The sequence below is a fragment of the Streptopelia decaocto genome (assembly GCF_964273445.1).
Source record: "Streptopelia decaocto genome assembly, chromosome: 15".
NCBI lineage: Eukaryota > Metazoa > Chordata > Aves > Columbiformes > Columbidae > Streptopelia > Streptopelia decaocto.
The window spans coordinates 3,383,734-3,407,047 of record NC_138670.1 but is presented as its reverse complement, the minus strand read 5'-3'; the positions used below and the strand labels follow the sequence as shown (position 1 = coordinate 3,407,047).

The 23,314-nt window shown below is 56.7% G+C and overlaps 1 protein-coding gene across 11 annotated transcripts in view; it reads right to left on the bottom strand.

Moving 5' to 3' along the window:
• NCOR2 (nuclear receptor corepressor 2) overlaps nt 1-23,314 on the bottom strand; it is a 213,224-nt gene that overhangs the window by 22,563 nt on the left and 167,347 nt on the right. For all 11 annotated transcript variants that reach the window (XM_082066400.1, XM_082066408.1, XM_082066409.1 and 8 more), the window contains 11 exons: nt 22,758-22,900; nt 18,295-18,442; nt 15,739-16,294; nt 11,561-11,681; nt 10,330-10,567; nt 6,232-6,387; nt 5,614-5,753; nt 5,429-5,534; nt 4,642-4,746; nt 3,753-3,856; nt 1,268-1,418 (listed from right to left, as the gene is read on the bottom strand). In XM_082066400.1, coding sequence (XP_081922526.1) covers nt 1,268-1,418; nt 3,753-3,856; nt 4,642-4,746; nt 5,429-5,534; nt 5,614-5,753; nt 6,232-6,387; nt 10,330-10,567; nt 11,561-11,681; nt 15,739-16,294; nt 18,295-18,442; nt 22,758-22,900 — 1,968 coding nt within the window. The remainder of the gene's footprint in view (nt 1-1,267; nt 1,419-3,752; nt 3,857-4,641; nt 4,747-5,428; nt 5,535-5,613; nt 5,754-6,231; nt 6,388-10,329; nt 10,568-11,560; nt 11,682-15,738; nt 16,295-18,294; nt 18,443-22,757; nt 22,901-23,314) is intronic.

The window sequence follows — 23,314 nt, the reverse complement described above, 5'->3', positions numbered from 1 at the left end:
GGGCTGGCCAGGCTGCAGGAGCAGGAGAGATGACTTAGGATGCGATAAACACTTCCGAGCATGTAAAAGGCTGCCGTGGGGAGGAAGGAACTAATTCCTCATCTCTGTCCCCAGTCCCCAGGAGGCAGGATGAGAGGCGACGGGCTCAGGCTGCAGGCCAGGAGATGGGCTGACACCCACAAGCGCAATGGGGAGAGCCCGGGTGCCGGTCTCCTTTGCTGCCCTGGTTGCACCGTTTCTGAGATCAACCTCGTTCGACTCCAGGCTCAGGCAGAGGAGATTAAAATAGCTTCTTGCACAAACAAGTCCTGAAATGCTTCCCGTCTCCTCCATGGTCTGAGCCCTGCCAACTGTCCCAAAGGGCGCCCAGACACGAGTCTCCCGCGGTGACACTTCTGATCTGGGCTAGAGTTGACAGGGAACGCGGGCAGGAGTGGGACGAGCTGGTTTCCACGCGGAGGATGAGCAGCTCGGGGCAGAGCCCTGTCCTGAGAGGTCCCTGTGGTCTCAGGGCACACACAGAAGTGGCATCAGCTGAAGCTTGTGAGTTGTCCCCTGTGGCATGACCTGACCCCTCTGCCTCTGGCCCCAGATGAAGTAACTGGTCTGCGATGAAACCAGCTGCCTGCACTTGTGGGCAAGCGGAAAGGGACCTCTGGACACCGTCTGCCTGCAGGACCGACCGCAGGGCCCGGGCTGCCGGGCAGGGTACAGGGATGCTCTGCCCTGGGGATGGGGGCAGAGCGATCAGACAGCACAGAGACACCTGCTGAGGTCAGGATCTGCTCCTTAGTCACCTCCAAACGCAACTGAGAAGAGAGGTGGCACACGAGGACAGCCATCCCCATGCACAACAGAGCTCACACCAGTATTTTAACCCACAAGGACACGGGGCCAAGAGATGGAAGATGCTCTTATAGTGTTTTTGGACAGTACCCCCTGCACAGGGCTGCTAAGGATGAAGGCAATACCTTCCCGCCTGGTCCTCTCCTCTCTCCTGCTCCCCAAAACTAGAGACCCTGCCCATGGCCACAGTCCCATCGCACCCCTGCCCACCGGCACAGCTGCCTGCAAGGCAAGACAACCACCCCGGACAGAGGGACACGCAGCTGGGCTGTGGGCAGGGACGACGGGAAGGGAGAGAAACAATGCTGGAAGTAAAGACGTTAGGCTGGACCACTGCAGTTCATCAGGCTTTGCTCGAACAGCTCCCGACTCCAGCTCCGGTGGCACAAACCCCCCTAAAAGGCCGAGAATTCCAACTTACCCTCGTAGGACAGCACGTGGCCTTTCTTCCCTTCGTAGATGACATGTCCTTTGGGCATGGCATCCTCCCGCGCCTTCTCTGCTCTGCTGGGGCTGTCTTCTCCGATTATCCTGGTAATGGTTCCTTTGTACAGCACTTCTGCCGGGGTGCCCTTGGAAAGCCACCAAGATCCATATTTAACAGTGTCACAAGCAATTAAGCAAGCGGGCGCGCAGGGACAGGCTGTTCCCCGCGGGAGGGAGAGCGCGCCGGCCCCCGCGCAGCCAACAGCGAGGGACTTGCGGCTTAATTATTGATGAGGATGATAACGAGGAGCGGTAAAAAGGTATGTGATCTGTGCGAGGCTGCTGGGAAGAGGTGGAGGGTGAGGACAGCATGGATCTCCAAAATAGCAACTCTACCACCTGCGTGTTTCGGAATAAGCTACCCAGCTCGCTTCCACCCCATGGGTTTGCGGGGACAGGGCTGGTGCCCTCCTGGGGACACCTCGGTGACAGCTGGGACTGCTTGAGCATTAGCTTTTCCCTGCAGCCTATTTTCCCAGCCTGGTACAGAGCTCCAGAGATGTCCTGCCCAGCCAGGTCACGTCTGCTGGCAGCACGCGTGACTTTCCAAGAGCTGTGGGGCTGGCAGCACGCCTGGGTGACATGGAGGTGTCAGTGAGCCCGGTCCCGCAGCAGGTCAGGGAGCAAAGCTTTCCAGTTAGCTCTCCAACAGGATCAGGCTCCTTACACAAACTGGTGTGAACTGGAACCTCTCTTCCCCACAGGTACACGGATGCCGCTCACTGCCACCTGCCCCTCTCTGAATCCCCTTCGAAACACTGGGTGTCCTCGAAGATGACACTGGTGATTAACACCCCTCTGCCCTCACAACCTGTTGGCACCAACTGCGAACAGCCACTGCGGGGTGACAGTCTCCCACCCCATTGCTGGGACGGCAGCGATGGTGATGCTGTCAGAGCCAAGCTCTTGCCTGACGCCCGCCTACTCTGCTGCTTCAACCCATCGGCCCCAGGACTGATGCTCGTGGGAAGCTCAGGGAAGCGATGTCTTTGCTGGTGCTCCCAGCTTGTGCCAGCACAGACCATTTCCCCAGCCCAGCATGGAGATGTCCCGGCTCTCATCACCAGTGGTCCCCAAAACCCCGCTGCAGCCACCAGGACGTGCCAGCACGCAGGTTCAGCACTCTGACGGCTCAGTGTTCTGATGGCTCAATGCCCTTGCAGCACACCCGGTCCCAGCTCTCGCAGCCCCAGGTAAGTCACCTTCCTTCCGCGGACGTGCTCTGAGGGGATTTGAAAGCAGGTGATGACAGATGGCTTCAGAGCAGAGAGCTTATATTCAAGATGTTTCTTCTGTGAACTGGATGACTAATCTGAGATCAAATGTCAGCTCTGGTACCCGGAGCTGCTGCCAGAACGGGGGGCTCCTTCTCCCCAGAGGGGGCAGAGGGACATGGGCTGCTGGGCCAGCAGCAGGTACTGCCCTGCGTCTGAGCTCAGTACCTTATTCCCAAGCCAAAGCAATTTAGATGGATGTAAAATAGTGTCTTGGCAAACCCTGCTTATCTTGTGATCTCTGGTACATGCTGCTCCAGACCCTTCATGCCCACCGGTTGCTGCCCACAGCTGCTGCAGGGGCACACGAGGGGACGGAGCTGTGTGGGTTATTTACAGCCCTCGAGCAGCCGCTCCTGGCAGCTGCTGGACGCAGCGCACCAGGCGAGATGAGCTTCGCTCTGGGCCAGCACTCAGGTTCAGGTCCCCGGGGCCAAAGGGAACGTGCTCACCCTCCTTGAAGGACGTGGGCAAAAAAAATCCGAGTGCGAGTGGCTTTAAATATCTGAATGATGGCCAGATAAAATCCCCACGGGAAACAGATTTTTTTCTTTTTTAATGCTCTCCGCTCTGTTACCAGATGAGCAATAACTCACACTGCAAAAAACTATCGCCCGCTTGCCAGCTGCTCTTCTGAAGATGGATGGTGGAGATTAAAGCCAAAGTATCTTCCTGCTCAGGAGAAGCTTTGGGCAGGACCAGGACCTGAGCACAGCAACTCAGCCTTGGCAAGGGCCTTCGCTCCCTTACATGCACCTCACAGCCTCCTCCTGTCCTCCGCCGGTCAGGGTTTTCCACCCGTCTCCTCCTTCTCTACGCTCCACTTTCTTCCACTGGCAAGATGATTTTCCCAGAGCCATTTAAAGCTGCTTTCGCCTCTGTTCCTGACAGCTCAGGAAAGCAAAGCAGGGTTTAGATGTGCTTTAAGGCTCTGCAACGCTGCTGGCTGAGCTCTGCTCAGCTCATGGAACAGGGTTTGTGCCAAGCTGGAGGGTTTTTGCAAAGGCTCTGGCCGCAGAGCTCTCTGAGGTGCTCTGCGGGACAGGACATCGCAGCCCCACGCCGCACGCTCAGCGCGTCCCACAGCCCCCTGAACCCCGTATCCAGCACCCGGCAAGCAAAACCCGCCAGAGACGAGGGACCTACGTGTGTGATGGACCCTCGGTAGGTGATGGGTGACTCTGGCGGGGGTCTGGACGTGGGTGTTCCCTTGGTGATGCTCCCTCCCGAGGCAGAGCTGAGAGAGGTACCTGTAAGGACACAAAGCCAGTGAGCTGGTGGCTGGATTTGCCACTCAGCACAAAACCCCTGACATCAGTGACTAAGTGCAGGATTCGACCCAATCTCTAGCAAGCTGAGGGACTGGAGGGGAAGCCCTCCAAGACACCAGTGTTCAACCCCACGCCTGCAGAGCCCTCCCTACCCAGCCCCCGAGGGACCGAGCCCTGCAAGCTGGGAAAAAAAATAAAGGGTATTTTGAGGTGATCAACTCTCTGTTGCCTTTGTGGAGGTGCTGGGCAGATTTACAGGCCTGGGAGAAAGCACAACCCATCTCAGCCTCCCCTGATGTGATCCGAGCAGATCTCTGGTGAGATGCAGCTTGGGGTGGTTTGAGTTCATTCGTGTGTTATTTGTGCTGGGTGGAGCGAATCCATCGCACTCCCTGCACCCCACTGCCTCAGCTGGGGGGTCACGAACCACAATTTGCACTTAAAAGCAACACCTTTGCATTTATTTTCTTCTGTCTAGCTAATGGGGAAAGAAACACAGGATGCCTGGATTTAAATGAAATGTGGTGCCTGCCCAGCTGCAGCAGCAACAGTGAAGAGCCTGAAAATGAATTAATAGCATTTAAACAGGTCTTGCTTTGTTATAACCAACAGATTTTGGGGCGAACACAAAACCTCCACCAGGATCAAAGCCTGAAGCTTTGACGCAGAGAGATGGCTAGAAACATTGAGACATTGTGCAGATCTCTCTGCCACCCCGCTGGCAATGCTGGAGAAAAGGAGCACCCTTCCCTCCCGCTCCTCACCCCGCAGGATGGAGCCCTCCTGGGACGGCTGCAGAACCAGACTCTCCGGCTGGCTGGCCTGGCTTCTAGGAGAAAGTTGTTCCTGCTTTACTCCAGGAAAAGGCACTGGAAAACATGAACCACGTATCAGCACAGGGCATGGGGCCGCAGCCCGCGGCTGCTCCAGCCTTCACCTCTGGGTCGGCACCTCCTCGGCACCATTGGTGTCCCCATCGCCTTGCGGTGGCCTTCGCCAAGGCTGCGGCGGTTGGCAGGACACACAAGCGCTGGCGAGCAAAGCCAAATCGTTGTTCTCAGCCTGGTGAAGGCACTGTACCAGGAACCAGGCTGCCACTGAAAACCCAGTGCTGGTTTATAATGGGACTCATGCACGTTGGGCAATAGGGCCCGGCTCCCCGCCCCCCAGACCGGTCCTGCTCCAGCCCCTCCTGTTGCTAAGAAATGCTCTCAAATCTGCAGACTAAACACTTTCTTTGTTCACTTCAGGCCATTTACTCTTTATCCTACCAGCCTGGAGAGCGGCAATATATTTCCTTCCTTCGATCACACTATTAGCTGGAGGGTATTTATAGGCTGGGATGTGTCCCCGACCAAGCTGATGCTTTCCTATACTGCACAAATTTAGCTCCCTGTGTCTCTGCTCTCCCGACAGACTAATCCTTTCATCCTCTTAGCAGGTCTCTGCGCCCCCTTGCCGCGTCCTGTGCTCCTCCTTCCTGCTGTGCCGCCGGCGAGCTCGCTCCCTGCTTGGAGCACGTGGGAAATCACTCGCCTGCCAATTTCTTACCCAGTTTCTTGGGATCCATGGTCAGCGGGAGGCCCATGGCGATGGAGCCGGCGGGGACCTTGGCGTGCTCGGAGCTGTAGGGCGTGTGGAGCTGGATGGGCATGCCCTGTGGTGCGAGAGGGGAGTCAGGCAGCGGCTGCCGGTCCCTGCGAGGTGTCCCCAGCGCTCACACCCCACAACCCTACCTGGGAAATGGATCCGACGGGTCTCTCCAGCACAGAGGGATGCTTGGTGGAGGAGATGAGGGGAGGAGGGTTGGAGATGCTTGCTAGTCTCTGCAGCCCCGAGCGAGAGCTCTCATGCAGGTTGAGCGGGATGGGGTGTCCTGTGCGGAGAACACAAGCATTAGCGAGACCAAGGGAAGGCAGAGTGGATGCAGCTACTGAAGAGGAAAGGGACAAGAGACAGAGCAGGCGCTGGATGTGCTGAACTGCCCAGCTGTGCCCCTGCACTAGGGTCCAAGTCACACGATCGTTTTGGAAAGGACTAGAATAACTTAAATCACCACCCTTGTCCCCTCTGCAGCCAGAGGATGTTCTGCACCCAACCTGTCTACCCTCCCAATGGAGATGGACAGCGCAGGGACGCTCAGAGCACCCTCAGACCACTGTGTTTGCAGCAAAGGATCCCCATGCTTGGCCAAAGCCAGGGGGTTAGCAGGTGTCTGCTGAACCCTCTCTTAGCTCCCCCCAAAAAAGCTGCACTGATTTAAGAGGATGACCTGTGATCCTGGCCACAATGCCAGCCTCTGTGCTCGGCCCTGCGTCGGGACAGAGGGCACACGCCACATGGCTTGTACTTGCCTGGTGGGTTATACTGGAACAAGTGGGGCTCCGCCTGGGGAGAGGTTTTTATCACATCCCGGGTGTAGGACAGGACAGGGGGCCAGCACGAGGCGGCCGTCAGCTCCGCGCTCAGCTTCTGAGCCTCTGCGATGGATGAGAAATGCAGGGACTTCTCTGCAAGGGGAACATAAAGCAGAAATGCTCAGCGGCCCCCACGGGCGAGGGGTCTCTGCGGGCACGGGCAGCGCAGCCAGAGCCAGTGCCTGGTGTGGGAAGAGGCTCCAGTTCAGTCTGATCTGACCAGGAGATGTGGGCTGAACTTCCTAACCAAACTAAAAAGAAAAAGCTTCAGTGTCCCTGCGTGGATCTGACACCATTTCTTTTAGTTCAAAGCGCAGCGGGGAGGATGCGTGTCTGTGCTGGTGACTGTCGGTGCTCGGTGCCAGCCAGGACCCCCGTGGACACCCCACCCCAGCCAGGAGAGACGGCGTTCGGCGTGCAGCTGGTCACAGGGACCGGCACAGCGCCCAGCTCCTCACGGCCCAGCTCCTCACCAGGGCTCCCGGGCAGGTCCCGCTGCACCCACCGCTCCACATCAGCCACCACTGCAGGGCTGGGGCATTCATGGTGATCCTGCCCAACCCTTAAAGCCAAGAGGCACCAACGTCGGCATCCCTCCAGGGCATGGGGGACATCCAGCAGGCACCGGCTCATCCCCATGTCACATCGTGATATGAACGCTCAGCTGCTATTAAAGGACAGTTGCTGGCCATAAACCATTTGCAGGCTGTGGGAAGCGGCCAGAAATAATGGCATGAGCTTGTTGGACAGCAATGAAATAACGAGCAGTGCCTGAAGTGACCAGATGTTCTCCGAACACTCAGGACAACTGCACAGTATGATACTGTCAAAGGCAAACGAAGATCAAGATGGGCTCTGAGGGATGACCAGATGCCTCTGTGGGGACTGGGGTGGCCTGCTGGTCCTCTGCAAGGCACCGGGGCTGGGGCAGCAAAGCTTCCTGAAATTGTCTGGCTCGGGGTACAGTGGATGTCAGGCTGGGTTCACCCTGGCTATAAAAAGGCTGGTCAGAGGCCAAGAAGTGCCTGATGACAGAGGAGCTGTGCTGGGGATGCCCAAGCCCTGCCAGGCTCTGCAGGGTGCTGGGAAACGAGGGGCTTCATCTCCACCAGCTCCACCCCAAGCGCATCCTCTCGCTTCGCTCAGCAGATGGAGGAGACAGGCTTTTCGGGATAGATTATGGGCAGGTTTGTGAGGATTTGCTTGTAATCGACTAACACTTAATTTTGCGTTGCCTTTTTTCTCCAGACCCCCACGTGTAACGTCTGCATTGACCAGAAATTAGAAACTGGACAGTAAACAATAGCAATTGCAAACAAACTCAGCCTTTAACCATCCATTTTTGATAAAAATAGAAGCCTGAATCCCGCTAAGCCTAGTAACAAGGCAAGTAGATTATCAGAGGCCCAATTTAATGAGGCTTTACTGCATTATCATTATTAATGCTCCGTGGGCTCAGAAGCCGGGAGATTATTCTTGTCCCCTTCAGCGAGAGAAGAAATCCATTCTCGGCAGGCAGAGGTGTCCGGGCGCTCGCGCCTCTGAGCTGCTGGGGCCAGACCTCGCCTGCAGCCTCTTCTCTCCCCACGCTGGATCCAGAGCGGATCCCTTCGCCCTGCCTGCGTGGGGGAATCCAAGCACATCCCCCAGATCAATGGAGACGCTCTACACTCCCTGGTTTTCTCCACTTCAGCTCAGCCCCGCTTGGCTTTGTTTGCACGGGGGCGAATGGTGCTGGGATGCCCTGGCTGAAGATGCTCTTGGATGCCAAGACAGCGTCAGCCAAGGCTCCGTGCACCCTGGATGGCTCCTGGAGAGCCCCGTCCTCCTCCCCTCCCCGTGGGAGCCGTCCCCTCCCCTCTGTGTCTCTCCAGCCTGTGAAACGCAGCCAGTTCCTAATTGCCCCCGCATTAGAGGGTGGCTATAACTCAGCCAGCTTTTGATAAAATAGCACTTAGGCAGGGAAGAGCAAGTTCCTATTACCGTTTATCAAGCCCCTGGAATGGGAGCGAAAGAGTCAGAGTTTATACGATCCGTCATCCAAATTAATGCTCTTGGCTCCCCATCGCCTACAAAGGCCAAACGAAACACAACTAAATCAACACAAAGCACAGCGCTGGCTTTCAAACCAGCGAGCGATAACCAAAGATATGCCCGACGGCGACTCGGCAAGGGGAAACGGGATCTGTCTGCCCGCCGGTGAGACGCAGGCAGCGCTGCCTGCCTCTGCCTGGCCCTGCAATTAGCAGCTCGCTTTGGGAGGCAGAGGAGGGCAGCGCTGGGGAAGGTACGGCCGGGCTGGCTGCTCTCCAAGCCGATACGGCCGCTGCCAGCGGCTGCGAGGCGGCCAACGCCTGGGCCAGGATGTGTGCAAGACTTGGCTTTGAAGCGGCTCCAGAGCGGCGTGAAGGACGTTGATCTCTGGAGCAGCTGCAAGAGTTCAAGCTCTCTTATCGAGCAGGGGAGGAACGGGAGAACCTGCTCCGGCGGGGCTGGCACAGGGATGCTCTCCTGGAGGCTTTGGGGCTGTGCTGGACTCTCCCGTTTAACACGAGGCTCGTGGAGAGGTGGTGTGGCAGCACCGTGTCTGCAGTCTGGACGCTTGCCATTTCACTGGGGCGCGTTGGAGAGCAGAGGAGGGAAGGGACATACACAGATCTGCCAGGACTATCTGGCTATCTCCCCTCTAACCCTTGATCTGCAGCCGAGATGTGCTCCAAGAGACAGACAAAGCACTGAGCAGCTGCCCAAGTCCACACCTGCACCAAAACCAGCGCTACAGGGGACGTGATTTCTCCCCTCGAGGTGACTCTTGCAGACCTGCTAGTTCCCAAATGAGAGATTTGTTCCCACCATGAACAGAGAAGACCAGCACCACCTCTCAGCGGGGAACTCCCCCTCTTTCAAGGTGAGCAGTCACCTTCCTTGCTGATATGCAAAACATTTTGGAGGTGTGATGCACACATGCTGCTCCTTAGTGTTTAAAGAAAATTTAACCAAGTTCCAGAAACCAACAATACTTGCAAGCATGTCCTTCTGTCCAGAGGGACATGACAGCTTGAAGAATAAATACTTGGCCCTGGGCACTGCAGAGCAGGCTGCTGAGATCCTGGCTGCCGGAGGGTGAACTAACGCAGTGATTTTCCAGCAAAGATCACAGCCCAGGTCCAGTGCAGATCTGGCTCATCAGTGCAGTGTCTTCCACCTTCCATTTCCACGCATAAGCAGGTCACTTTTGCAGCTGCACCCATCCTCATGTAGGATCCAGCACTGGGGGACATCCCACCCACCCAGCCAGACTTCCCTGCTCCTCTCATCCTGCTGCTGGTGACAGTGTCTCATTGTCACATGCAGCTGAAACACAGGCTGGCTACGAGGGGCAGGGACGCAGACTGTGAACTGGAACAGACTCTGACAGTCAGATTAAAACCACATTTAAAGGATGGTCTCATCAGGACTTCTCGTCTCTCCTTAACCTTGATCCCCAGGTGCCCAAGCTAATAACACTTCAGATGCTCTACGGTGGGAAACTCTGAATTGCTCATTAGGCAGCCAAACCACATCAGAGCTATTCGGGGGAGAAAGCACTGGGAATCTTTACAGGAACCTTTGGACTCCGAGTCACAGTATTAGCATTGATTTTAAATGAAATAATGGTCCCCGCAGAGCATTAAAAGCATTCTTTATAGAAAGCCAGCAAGGTAGAAAAGAGCCATTGTACCCGGAGCCCTGGCACATCTCCAGGCCCCTTTGCTCTGCAGTGAATGGCAGAGCCGCTAATAAAGGCAATCTTCACCTCCTCAGCGCTCGACACTGGCCCGGTGTTTGCTGGAGGCTCAGTGAGACATGATGTACTGTCTAATGAACATGGGAAATTAGCCATGGCTCTCTGGTCCTGCTTCAAGATGCTATTAAGGAGCTTTCAAGGGCTGGAGCAAGCTTACACTGAAGAGGAGGAAAGCAAGCGGCTGTGTACAGCTGCACGCACCGGGCGTTTCTGTGCAGATAAACACAGCGACACGCACACCCTCCTACCTTCCTTGTCACCGACAGCGGGGCTCCTGCTCTTTCCCCTGGGGCTGCTGCTCGGCGGCTGCTCCTTCTCCACCTGCGGCTGCTGCTGGGGCTGCGACAGCTTGTTTGGGGGCAGGTCCTCGCGGGCAGACTCGTGGGCTTTTGTGATCTGCTGCTGGTAGAGGGCCAGGGCATGGGGAGGCACCGGAGGCTTCACGCTTCCACTCTGCAACATCCCCTCTGAGAAACCTTCGGAGATCTGCAAAGCAACAACAGTTGGTGACACTGACCGTGTGCTGCTGACATCTGTAACGGTCCTGGAGGCATCAAGGTGTTCCGAGAAGCACCTGTCCCACTCTATCACCGCAAGTCTTACCAGCCCAAACAGGTCTCCAAAGCTCACTGGAGAATAAAAAACCCACAACAAAGAGTATCAGCTCTCTGCTGGTGACACTACAGGAGGGCCTCAGGCTTCCCTTGTTGGAAACCTCTAATCCACAGTTAAGTGCTTGTAACTTTTGCCAGAAGTTACATTCCAGCAGCCACATCAGAAGCTGTAACACGGGAAACTGGAAAAGCAGGAGGAAAGGGTCCTCCCTGAGTACTCAATACCCCAAAGCAGGGTTTTCCTCTCTCCACGCCCCACGATGCTGCTCCTCTGGTGCTGACCCTGGAGATACCAGGGTTCTTTTCGTCACAGCCCAAGCCATGGAGCCAGGAGGAACTGTCAGCCTTGGAGAATACACGTTCTGGCTGCTGGTAGTCAAAAAGAGGGACCAAGCAGAGCTTCTGGAGGAGGAAGAGCAGAAATGCTTCTCATGTGGTACCCTTCAAGCATGACATGAAGAGAAGCACAGGGCTGGGAAGGTGCACAATGGCTTTTTAAAGCAACGGGAGGCAGCAGTCATGTGGCAAGAAGCTTTTTCTGTCCAGACCTCCCACGACTTTCTGATAAAAGAGCTCAAGGGACATCCAAACACTGCTGGCAGAGCTGCTCCAGCAGCTGGGAACACGCTCTGCACTGGGAGCACCTTGTGTGCTGGGGAGCTCGCACCACCCCGGCTCAGCTCTCTGCGGACCACGAGCTCGGCCATCCACGGGGGTAAGTGCGTCCTCACAGCCCTGATGCATGCAGGAGAAAGCCCGATGGAAGAGACCCTAAGATCCTTGAGTCCAGCTGCTAACCCAACATGCATATGGCACACGTAGCCGCTGTGCTCCCAGTCCCGTCCCTCGCCGGTGGGGTACTCACGATGGGAGGGATGGCAGCCGCTCGCTGCTTCAGCTGCTTCAGGTCCAGCGGCTTCTGCGGCGAGGAGTTCAGCCTGGCATCGCTGGCAGCGTTGAGCAGGCTGGGCCGGGGGGAGAGCAACCTGGGCACAAAACACGCGTGTAAACCGGGCAATTCCATGGAAAAACTCCATGTCCCATCATTCCCCCATGTCCTGCACCCCTCTGTTTTATGCTGCCAAGCCTAGAGGACATCCCATTCATCAGAGAGGAGCATGTTGGATCACTGCTCGCTGCTGGGACTCCAGGCTCTGCAATAAATCATGTGCTTGGGCTTCCAGCCCTGCAAGTTGCGGCCCTGGCCCCAAACCTCTTTAGATGGCAACCGGCACCCCAAGACCTCAGCAACCACCATGAGGATGGATGCTTGTCCCTCAGGAGGTTGCTCTGTAGGAGAATCTACCGTGCTGTGCAAAGCACGAGGGATCTGCTGGGGATGTGTCTGGCACCGTGACCTCGGGGCTGCAGGTGTCCCCTGGTCGTTTTGGGCTCCGAGACCAGGCACAGAGGGGAACTGCTCCCTGCTACACAACCCAGCCCAGCAACACCCAGGGCAGCTTTGCTGTGGGATGAAAAGGGTGAAGGCAGGTGGACAGCACAATGGGATTCAAATCCCATTTTCCAGAGAAGATAAGCCCCCAGAGCTCCACGCTTAAACAAGACCATCACATCCAAGCTCAACCAGCCCTTGGACCCTCTTGCCTTCATCCCCCACTCTTGCTATTTCTGGCAAATCTGCTGCTGTTTTCCAGAATAAACCCAAGGGGAACGAACTGGAGCCCAGACTTGGGAGTTATAGCACAGGGTGACCAGTTCAGATTTCATTTGGGCACCAGGCCACTCTCCGGAGATCACGCACGGTGCTCGGGATCGGCCTCATGCTCTTTATCAAGGTGCTAAAGCTTGAGCAAGCGATCACGTGCACGTGGCCAGGACGCTCAGATCACCGGAAAGACGAGAGGCTGGATTTGGATGGGATTTGGTGTTCAGCCCTGCGCCCTCCCCATGTGTTGCTCCCCGGCGGACAGTGGGACGGCCGCACTGAGCCCCTGTGCAAACACACGGGGTGGGTGGGCATCTCCGTGGTGCCATCGAAACGGGGTGCGGACGGAGCCATGTGAAACCCGCGGCTCAAACCCTCGCCGCGTCCAGCTCCTGAGCCCATGCCGAGACCCCAGGGGCCACATCTCTCCAGGCCATCTCCGCTTTCTCTCCTTCCCGACTTCAGCCTGTTGAAGCCAGTTCATAGTTTTCCAGCTTTACAGTTTGATTTGTTTATTTTAGCTGTTATTTCACTGCTCTCTTCAGCCTATAAATTTCAAGGTCATCCCATGCTCACCCTTGGATGAATAAACAAGCGTGGCGGGGCCGTGTGCGGGGAATAAACTCATCCTGGTGCTGCGATGGCTCCAGCCCTTGCTCTGCACGGTGCCTGGCATCAGAGGGGACAGGGACCCACCTCTGGATTGGGACTGGGGTGCTCAGGTTAGGAGACCAGGTGAAAGGCAACAAATATGAGCTGCTCCCCGAAGAATTGCCATGTTGTCTGCCCACGGGGCCGTGCGGGTGCTGTGAAGCCCTGCTGTGGGGACATGAGGGTCCCGGCAGGGTGTGATGCCACAGGGACTGCTGAGACATGTGCCTGGGGACAAGGACACCCAGCACTTGCTCCCGACACCTCGGCACCGTGCTGAGCTGCAGCACTGCTCTTCTGCGGCTGCCGAGCTGGGGAAAGCCCGTGTTTGCAGCCCTGGACCTGCTCCCCTGGCCCTCTGGGCTCTGATATTGCCCCAAAGAAGCCAATCTTTTAAAAATTCTTTTTTAAAAAGGGACAATATTTCTGGGCAAGCCTCATCTGGGAGGCAGGGCAGCCAGCGCAGGCTGCCAGCAGCTCCGGGTGCTGGCCAAGAGCTCCTCTCCTGCCACTTCACCTCCGAGGCCAGCACTGCCAGGCTGGTGACACTGACACGTCACGCTGGGGCTGAGACAGGTCCTGGTGCTCACCAGGAGGTGACCGACCCGGCAGCGCTGACCCAGCTCCACGTCACTGTCACTGCCAGCGGCACAGGACACATCTCCAGAGCCGCAGCTGTGCTCAGCACCACTCTCCTCCTCAGCAGCAGGGCACACAGCTCAACAGCCTGATCTTCCAGAGGGCAGCAAGCTCCACCAGCCACTGGGGTCCCGCACCCCCTTCCCTCTTGCCGCGGGAACACCCCAGGCACCCCATCCCCTCCCGGGAGACGCCGCGGACGGCTCGGAGCTCTGACAAGCGCAGGGAAGAGCACCCACACCCCGCCGGTGCTGGGTGGGCGGGCGAGCATCGGGTGATGTGGTGACGGGGCGGCTCACGCGGCATCCCGGCTGCCTCGTCCCGCTCGTGGCGAGTCACGCTGCAGCAGCGGGTTTGCGGCAACCGCCCGCGAGCCGGGGGGAAACGCGAGGGAGCAAAGCTACGCTGGGGAAGGGGACAGAGTCCCCACCGGGAGCATGACGGTGCCGAAACCTCTGCCCGGGCTGTGGATGGACCGTGTGGGTGCTCCCGGGCAGAGCCAGGCGCTGGCCGCAGCTTTCCCAAGCTGGCAGGCTCTGCCGTCACCACGCTTCACCAACACGCCAGATAAGAGGAGCAGCCTGGGAGCTGAGGGACACCTGTTTAATGTTTAATATTCCTGGAAGCTGGTAACTGTTTGAAAAGCGAGATAGGCGCTGATTCAGCGAGGACCTGGGGATGAAAAAGTAATTCCCAAGGCAACTTGCTCCTCTGAGGTTGAGAAGTGGGTACGAGCTGCTGCTGCCCCGTTTTTGGGTTAATGTTAAACTGGAGGAGTGCGGCCCCACTGGCCCCACTCTCCCTCGCTGGGAGGTTTTCTCCCGTCTGGGAGGGAGGAGAGGGTGGGGAGGGGTGGTGCTGGACCCCGTCCATGCTGGAGAGGAGCACAGCAGCCAAGAGGCCTCAGCCCTGGACGGGGCCGGGGCCAGCGGCATCCACACCCCCCTCGGCATCCTCACCGCTGCTTCCAGCTGCTCGGCAGCCAGAGGGGCTGCACCCTCAGGGATCCCACAGGATCACCCACCGGCTCCTGCACCCACCGCAGGGAAAGCGCGGAGCTGTTAGGGCGGTGGAGATGCACGATGGCTCCTGACTAGCTCGTCCCACAGCGCTGTGTACAGCCCACCCGGCCTGACAGCACCCGTCTCGCTGTCAAACTGGTCCCCGCGAGCCCACAGGAGCGATGTGGGATGCAGAACGCTGGATGTGGGACACCAGCCCCCAGTTCCAGCCCAGCTCCGAGGCTGGGGACTGCTGTCCTTACATGCAATGGTGGGGTGGACTCAGGAGTCCCACCTGGCACCAGGAGCCAGCGTGGATGGAAGCAGAAGCCATTAGAAAAATCAGGGCTACAAAGATGCATGTATTCATATATATTCTTTAAAAAACAGGAACCTCTCTCCCCATTTGTGAGGCTCTCGAGTGGGGAGGGCTCTGTGGGAAAAGCTGGGAGGGGAGCAGGACGTTTCTCCAAGAAAGGGGCCAGCGTTTCCCCTTCCTGTCCCAAGAGCCACCCATGAAGGGCCATGAACGGCTGCTGTTCCCAGAGGTGCCTGAAGGACCTGGGGCCACAGCAGCTCAGAGCCGGTGACACTCCAGGAAAGTTCACACAGCACACCCCGTTCTCCTCCCTTTATGGCCAGGATGGGTCATTCACCCCTACAGATCCAAAGAGCATCTCCACCACAGGAGAACCTCACCCCCTATCTGCACTGGGAATATGTCCCTGATGTGGCTTCTTCCCTGCCAGTGTCAACTCAGACAGGAACCGTCCCCAACCCCGGATGCACCAGCCTGTGCCTCTGGCACAACTCCGCTGTCCCTGAGGGCATGTCCCCCTCCATTGCGTCACCCAGCTGGGCTGCCACCGGCAGACACAGTGGCTCTACACCCAATACCTGCCTGCGGCCATTGCCCGGTGTCACCTGTACGCTGGGACATCGCACTGCCTGTTCTGCCACGGCCCCTTTGCAAATGATGGCCCAAGGGTCATGGCCACATGAGGACACAGCTGGCCACATCCTTTCGCCTGGGGGAGCACCTGAGCAGCGACATTCCCAAGGAGGAGCTTTCCCCCTTGCTCCTACCTGCTCTTGTCCACAGCATCCTGCTCGTCCATCTCGTCCGCGCTGCAGGTCGCACTGGAGTCGCTGTCGGGGTTCACCCCGGCGCCTTTGCTGCCTTTATGACTCTCCTTCTTCTCAGCCTTGGGCGTCCCCTCCGTCCCTGCTGTCCCTCCGCCACCAACGCCACTTTCCGCCTTCTTGTCATTCCCCTTGTCCTTCTCCTGGCTGTCTTCGCTCTCCTCCTTCTTCACCTCGCTCTTGCAGGGCTCCTCGCTCACCTTCTCCTCCGGCTCCTCCGTTTTCACCACGTCCACCACCAGCTCCTCCTGCACCTTCTCCTCGCTGCTGGGCGGCTCCGGAGCTGCCTCGGGCGAAGGGCTGGATGCAGGAGCGGGGTTGTTGGGGGGAGCGGGGGGAGCGTCGGGGGGTGTAGGAGCCTCTTCCAACTTGACTGCTGGTTCTGCGCCCGAGTCACCTCCTGGCCCGGGTGGTGCCTTGGCCCCGTTTTCGCCTCCTTCTTTGGCTTCAGGCCTTGGCGAGGGAATGCTCTCGGTGTCGGAGCTGTTATTTACTGCAGCTGAGAAAAGGGAAGAAATAAAAATAAGGATCAGCCCGAGATTCTCGCTTCCCATATCACTGCCTCCGCCCCCTCCCATGGGAGGAGAACGCCCTCGTTCCTCCGAGGGGGAGACAATCCCGGGGCTGGGAGAGCTGCGCCGGGATCCCCGGATCCAGAGCCTGCTGAGTAAAGGGATGCTCTGGGGGCCTCTTTGCTTGCCCAGCATGGCAACTGTTGTTAACCCCCACCCAAACACGAAACCACATGCCCAAAAGCCTGGAGACAGAGCCACTGGGAAGCTGGACTTTAAGGGAAAAGCCTGGCTGCTGGCTGGACCTGCAGGACCTGCTCCCTCCTCACCCTCTCACCCAGGGCTCGGGATCAGCTCTGCGCCTGGGGGGCCAGGCACCTCGCTGGCACCCTGCTCACGGACTTATGTCACCCGTGTCCCTGGCTCTGCCACCCCGGGGCAGCTGGGGACCATCCCAAAACACTGCGCCTGTTTGTTGTTATTTAAGCTGCTGCTGGCAGAAGGAAGGAGGTCAAGGTTGGTGAAAGCAAAGTGCTGGCAGTGCTGCGGGACGGGTTAATTATTACATGGAAAGGATCATTCTCAAATCTGCCATCGATGGCTTGATGTGAGCTGGGAGCACAAGCGTCCATGCACTGTAGCAGGTGAAGGTGTTGCTGAGAGGTTGTTTCTACATCTGATGAGAGGATCATTCCCTCCAAACCTTCACTGGACAAACATGCCCAGGAGCATCAGGAGACCTCCACAGTCCCATCTCAGCATGCCCTGGCCAGGCATGGCTCTCATGGTCTTGCCCAAAGGCTTCCCCCTGCACATCCCTTGACTTGTGTCTCTCCATAGCAGCACACATTACAAACACTGGTGAGACTGGTGGCACAGAGGGACTGTGTCCCAAAAGCTCATCTATCCTTCCTTGGCTTGAAAATGCACCGTGCCCATCAGAGATTTGTCTTCTCCAACCTATACTCACTTTCTTCAGCTCCGTTGCCAACCCCAGCTGCAGAACCAGCGATGAGACTCGGAGCATAAGGCTCAGGAGCGTGTCAAGAGATCTGTCTCTAATCTCCAAATGACTGTTTCCTCTCAGGCACTCTTACAAAGAGCAATAACTACCTTTGACTTTGTGCCTCTGAGTCACGTATCACCTCGCACAAAGATTTACCTGGAATCTGCCTCGTAATGAGTCACTCGCAACAACGATTTGAAAAGATTTCCCATTTCGAGTCCCATTAGCCTGGGTGCTAAGGCCAGGAACCAGCGTGGTGCCAGCAGTACTGGTTAAGTTATTAAATTACTTTTGACAAAAGTCAAATGGGGCTATTGTTGGAAAATTATGCACATTTTCTCCAAACTCGCTGCCGCACTTTCTAAGCGATAAATAGCTGAAAATTGTCACTTTCAAGTTGTTTCCTTTCTTTGGTATGGCTGGGAAGGAGGAAAATGCTGCCTTAAAAGGGAAAGGAGGAGGAAAAGACCCACCAAGGTATATCAGCCCCAGGGTGGCGAGCCGCGGCTTCCCCCACCTTTGCTGGCAGCGCCGGCTCCACCAGCTGGGACAGCAGAGGCAGCGATGCCATGACGGGACGGGCACACGCAAACGTTAGTGGGTTATCCCTCCTTGAGCCCACGATAAGCTCCTCGAGAGCCCACGGGTACCCAGTAGCCACGGCAGAGGCCAGCGGGACTCACAGCTCCCGCATTGCACGACCTTCCCAAAATAAACGTCCTCCAGACAGACACGGGAGGAGGGCAGCGATCCAGGGCGCTCCTCGCAAGCGTGAAAGCTGGAGCCATCTGAAAGGCCACAAGCGCCTTGTGCGGCGGGACGCCGTCACCTCGGTGTGGCTTTGGGGTGACAGACGTGACCCCCCATGAGCGCTGATGTTTGCAGCCCCGGAGCAGTCGTGCACAGTGCCCCTGCTACAACCGTGCAGCAAAGCTGGGAGAGCTCAGCGCGTCCCCCCCGCCGCAGCCCCCCCAGCCTCACCTTCCGCCTCCTCGGCCATCTCCTCCTCATTGCCGCTCGTCCCCGACACCTCCATCTCCTCGTCCTCGGCCGCGGGAGGGAAGGCGGCTTCTTCGTTTTGAACGGCGGTGCCTTTTTTCTTCTTCCTCTTGGCGTTCCTTTCTTTCTCCTGGGGAAGAGGCAGAGGATAGTGAGAAGGAAAGACAAGAGGGATGGGGAAGAGATAGCACCGGTCCTGCCTGAAGGGCTGAGAGGGATGCTAACCCCACCGCCATCCCCCCGGGTAAGCCCTCTGAAAATCAGTCCTTGGCACCAGATTTGCCTGCTGAAAGCGCGGCAGCGTGGTCTCACCCAGCCAAAAAACTCTGACCACGGCGTAATACCCAGTACAGCTCCACATGGAGCCCCAGGCACCAGCGACCCTCCATGGGAGGGGTGGCACGGACACATGGACGAGGGACACACAGACAAAGGACACGTGCGCAGAAGCCACCAGCACCAGGCTGGCAAGAGCCTGCTGGTCCCATGTCCGCTCATTACGTGATATGACATGTTCATCCTGCGCACTTCCAGGCACCACCTCCAGCTACACAAACACGTGTGGCCGCAGCTTGACACCCATGTGCAGATAACAAAGCTGTCACCCCAGATATGCCCCAGCCAATATTTTCATGCACCAGCTTTCACGTCCCCTATGGCAGGTGCTGCCAAAGGACTTTGACTCCCATGCCGAGGAGGCTGTTGCTGGTGGGGACGCTCCGTGTGGCACGGCATCCCGATGCTGAGCTGCACCGCGCCCCGTCCTGCCCTGGGACAGCCCCATCCCCAATCGCCGGGGCATGTGCCGCAGCCACGAGGGCAGGAACGGCTGCTCCATCCCACCAGCCTAAAGGAAAAGTCTCGGCTTTGCTATTGTTTCCTGCTCTTGTTGCTTGAGTAAATATTACCAGTAGGAACAGGCCCATCATCTCCGGCTCTCCCTGCAAACCCCACACGAATGACGTGTGTAGGACGTTTATTTATATGGATGAAAAGATAAAGCTGTGGTGGAAACGTTAACTTTGCTGCTGGATCTCTGTGCTGGGAAGAGCTAGTCCCCCCGTCCTTCCCTCCCCCTTGCAACTTTTCAATCCTTTAAAAAACTTCCAGATAAAACAAACAAATACAACTGCTTTTTTGCTTGGAAACACTGCTTGCTCAAAATCTATTTTTATCAAACTGGGCAAGAGAGAGGGGAAAACGGCACTTGAGAAAGGGCTGCATGAAAGCTGGAGCGGCTCAGGAGGACGGCAGGGCTCCGCAGTGCCCGTGCCCGTCCCGGCAGCGATTCAGCAACCACACGTTTCTGTCTGAAGCAGCAGCTCCCCATCACACTAACACGGTGACAAAGCGCCGACGTTACTATGGCAAAGACTTCTCTGGCTCTTACTCACGGGTCGGTGACTCAGCCGCAGGCTCCTCGCTGGGGAATGAGCCGGGAAGCAGCCCCTGCCCCGGCACCGACTTGGCCGGAGCCCGGGGCCGGCGGAGCGGAGCAGCCAGCTGCCCTGGGGACACCGGGGGTCCCTCTCCTGGCAGACCCCACCGCTGGTGTTTAGGGAAGATGATGTGAAATCTGGGCAGCAGATCCTGGCTACATCTAGAGATATGTTCAGGCCACCACCTCGCCGCTTATAACATGAACAGCTCCAGCTTGCTCCTGGCACCTTGCCCAGGAACAGGCTCCTCTTCTGCTCTAAGCAGTCCCACGGCCCCCATGGCTGACATGGGAGCCTAAACATGACTGTGGCGGACAAGGAAGAGTCTCTGGGACCAGGTGTTTCCCATCATCACAACGTACCCTTAATCCAAGAGATTACCAGCAAAGCCACAGGAAGGTGCCTGCACCATGTGCCATGGGCACTTTGATGCTCATTTTGTGCTGTACTAGCCCACGGGGTCTCTGCTCTCCACCTGCCACCACTGCAGAAGCATCCAGGACTCAGTGCCACTTGGCCAGGCTGCCTTGCCAAGACCACTGAGGAGACAGGCTGCACATAGGACGCTGAACCCTGCATGAAGGGTCATTCCATGCCTGCTCCTCCTGGTCCCCAAGCAGCCCCGTCATGCTGACCCCCAGCCTGGACGGGCAGCTCTTCCTCTAGCAGTCACTAGACCAAAGTCACTGCAAAGAGCTCCAGGTGAAGACAGCACCTAATCTCCAACTGCTAACAAAACGAGCAGCTCCGAGGACACCATGTACCCCAGTGCACTGCTCTCCTTAAACACTGAGATTAGAGAGCGCAGCGCGCAGAAGGTCAAGGCGAAGTGACGCTGATGCCTGGGACACGGCCGAGCCGCTGGGTGAAACCCAGCCAAAACACACAGCGGGGCAGATAACGCGAGGTCTTGGGGTGGCCTGACCCTGACCCACCATGACCAGGCTCCTGTTCCGCGGTGCAGATGGCTCCAGGGGTGAGGAGCTGGTTGGAGCCGGGACCCCACTCCTGGAAGAGGCTGGAGAAGGGTCTGTGGGCACTGAGCAGCTCAGAGGAGAGGAAAATGGGGTCCATGTGCTGACACAGCCCCAGCCCCTCTGTGCTCCTTCCTCAGGGCAGAACCTCTCCAGAAAAATGACAGGTCTTCAAATTAAAACCCAGAACACAGGATGTGGGAGGGTATGGAGCACATGGGCTTTGCAGAGGTAGAAAAGGAGGGTCACTGCACCGGACACCTTGCCTGTTGCAACCCAAACCCTTCTCCTTCCAAATGCTGGATGTTCAGAAGAAGGGTTCCCCCATCCCCAGAGCTGGGGTTCAGCACACAAGGGGACAAGGAGCTGCCCCCCTGCCCCCCAGGGGACATCCTGCTCCGCACTGCGCTGCGCCACGTTTTGGGGACAGCGGGACATTGCCAGACTGTTTCCCATCCCACACGGCTCACTGCCACCAACCCGTCCCTGCAGCCCCTCTGAGTCACCCACACGCTGCCGAACCCGGCGTCACACCTACCTGGAAGAGGAGGCTACGATATTAATGAGCCCCATTTGGGAAACGAATGAGATCTGCTAATTGAGTTTATTCTCATTTAGCAAGAGGAAGAAAAGCAGAGCCGCTGTGTTTCCCAGCACACGAACAGCAAGAGTTGTTGGTGGTGAGGTCAGGGAATAATCTGGGGGTGTCACGGCAAAAGCAGGCGATGCCACGCTGCTCGCCATGTGCTTCCTCCGCAGAGGTCACGCGGACTGCAGGGTATAGGATGAGATTTGGAGGCTCGGTGAGGTTGTGAATATATTTAGGAGTCGGGAAGGAAGGTCTATGGCAATTTAATCTCAGTTGTTCTTTTATTTTATTCAGCTTTCTGGCATCTGCTGTTGCCACAAAACAATAGAGCACAATAAATAACAGCTGAGCGTTCATTGTTCTTCTCCACAACCGAACCCCATAGCCTCCAATGCTCAAAAAATAAAATGATGATGCTGATATAAACTGCAAGTGAGAGTGAGCAATTAGACGGGAGAACACTGGCGGCTGCCTTGGAGGGACGGATGCGGGGAAAAATGTGGTTCTGCAGAAAAACACTTCCGTGATATAATTTCTGCAACATTAGGAAGCTGAGTAAATTAATATACACCGGCTCCACTGTCAGCTAAGCTGTGTGATCTTATTTCAGATTCTCCCCAGTAATGAACAAGGATATCTTTATAATGTAACATTTCATATTTGGAGGGTTTGATGCACATTTCATTCCAGTCTTCATATCGGTTTTGGGGTCTTTTATATAGTTTGTTTGCTTTGTTTCTAAAAACAATTCAGTGAAACATGGGAACTCAGGAGTATCTCTGTGCATAGAGAATTAATAAAAAAGAATCACCGATGTCTTCTCTTTCTCTCATTCCTATAGACTGACTAGGATATTAAATTCCTGGGTGAGTCATTGAATGTTTTCCTGTCTTTCTTTTTACTCTTGCTGTAATAGCTTGCTTGGAGAGATTCCTGCATTGAACATTGTCCTTTGCATTTTCAAAGCACCCCTTGGGGGTTTTAGCCATGTGAATTCTATTAGCCAGAAACCAGGAACCCCAGGATACTCTACCAATGAAATAATTATAATCCTTAGTTACTCTTAGCAGCCCGTCCTATCTCCAGAACACCAAACAAGCCCCACTTCATTCACAGCCTGCATCGCATGCCAGAAAAGAAGCCGCGTTAGCCTCTTCTGATGGGGAAACTGAGGCACGGAGAGGTGTGCGCAGCCCCAACGACAACTGACATCTGTGTCCAGACCAGCCTTTCCTCACTTTGTCCTAAATCCCCGAATTTCCTTGAGGCAAACCAGCAATTTAGCAGGTCACAGCAGTACCTACAGGGCACAGAACCACCGTGCCCAGCCAGTTTTCACTCCAGTACATTCTCCAAGATGGTAAAGACCCCCCTGGGCTGTGGGAAGCAGTCAAGCTGGCAAGTATCTAAGGTGCCCGGTGCGAGCTGAGCCGGGGGTCTCACCATTTTCAGTTTGTGCTGCTGTAGGATCTCGTCCAGGTTCTGCCTCTTCTTGTAGTTGAAGTAGAAGTTTTTGCACTGCGACACGGTCTTGGAGCCCACCATCCTGGCAATGGCCGACCAGTTCCGCCCATGCTCAAGGAGACCTGTGCCCGCAGGAGGGAGAGAGGAGAAGGGTTTAACACCAGATACACTCGCACAAGGGCAGCATTGTGCAGGATGGGAAACACCCTCCGTGCAAGCCAAACTCCACAGGAACAATATGGTCACCAGCACCCGTCTGAATGGCTTCCTAGGCCAGGGGATGACCTATGAGAGGCTGTTTTTCTTTCCAAGGGGAAAAATGGCACTGTGCTGGAACAAAATACGTCCCACAGCCACATCTTGGCCAAGCACCAGGCCGTCAGGACGGCGAGCGGTGCTCCCTGAGCTTTAGGACGGTGGCAGGAGGTGTTCCATGCCCAGGAGAACCTGGGGCAGCAGCTCTTAGTCCCTACCAGGAAGCACAAGCTCTCCCCACCCTCGTGTGCCCCGTGGTGACTTTGACCAGGGTGACAAGG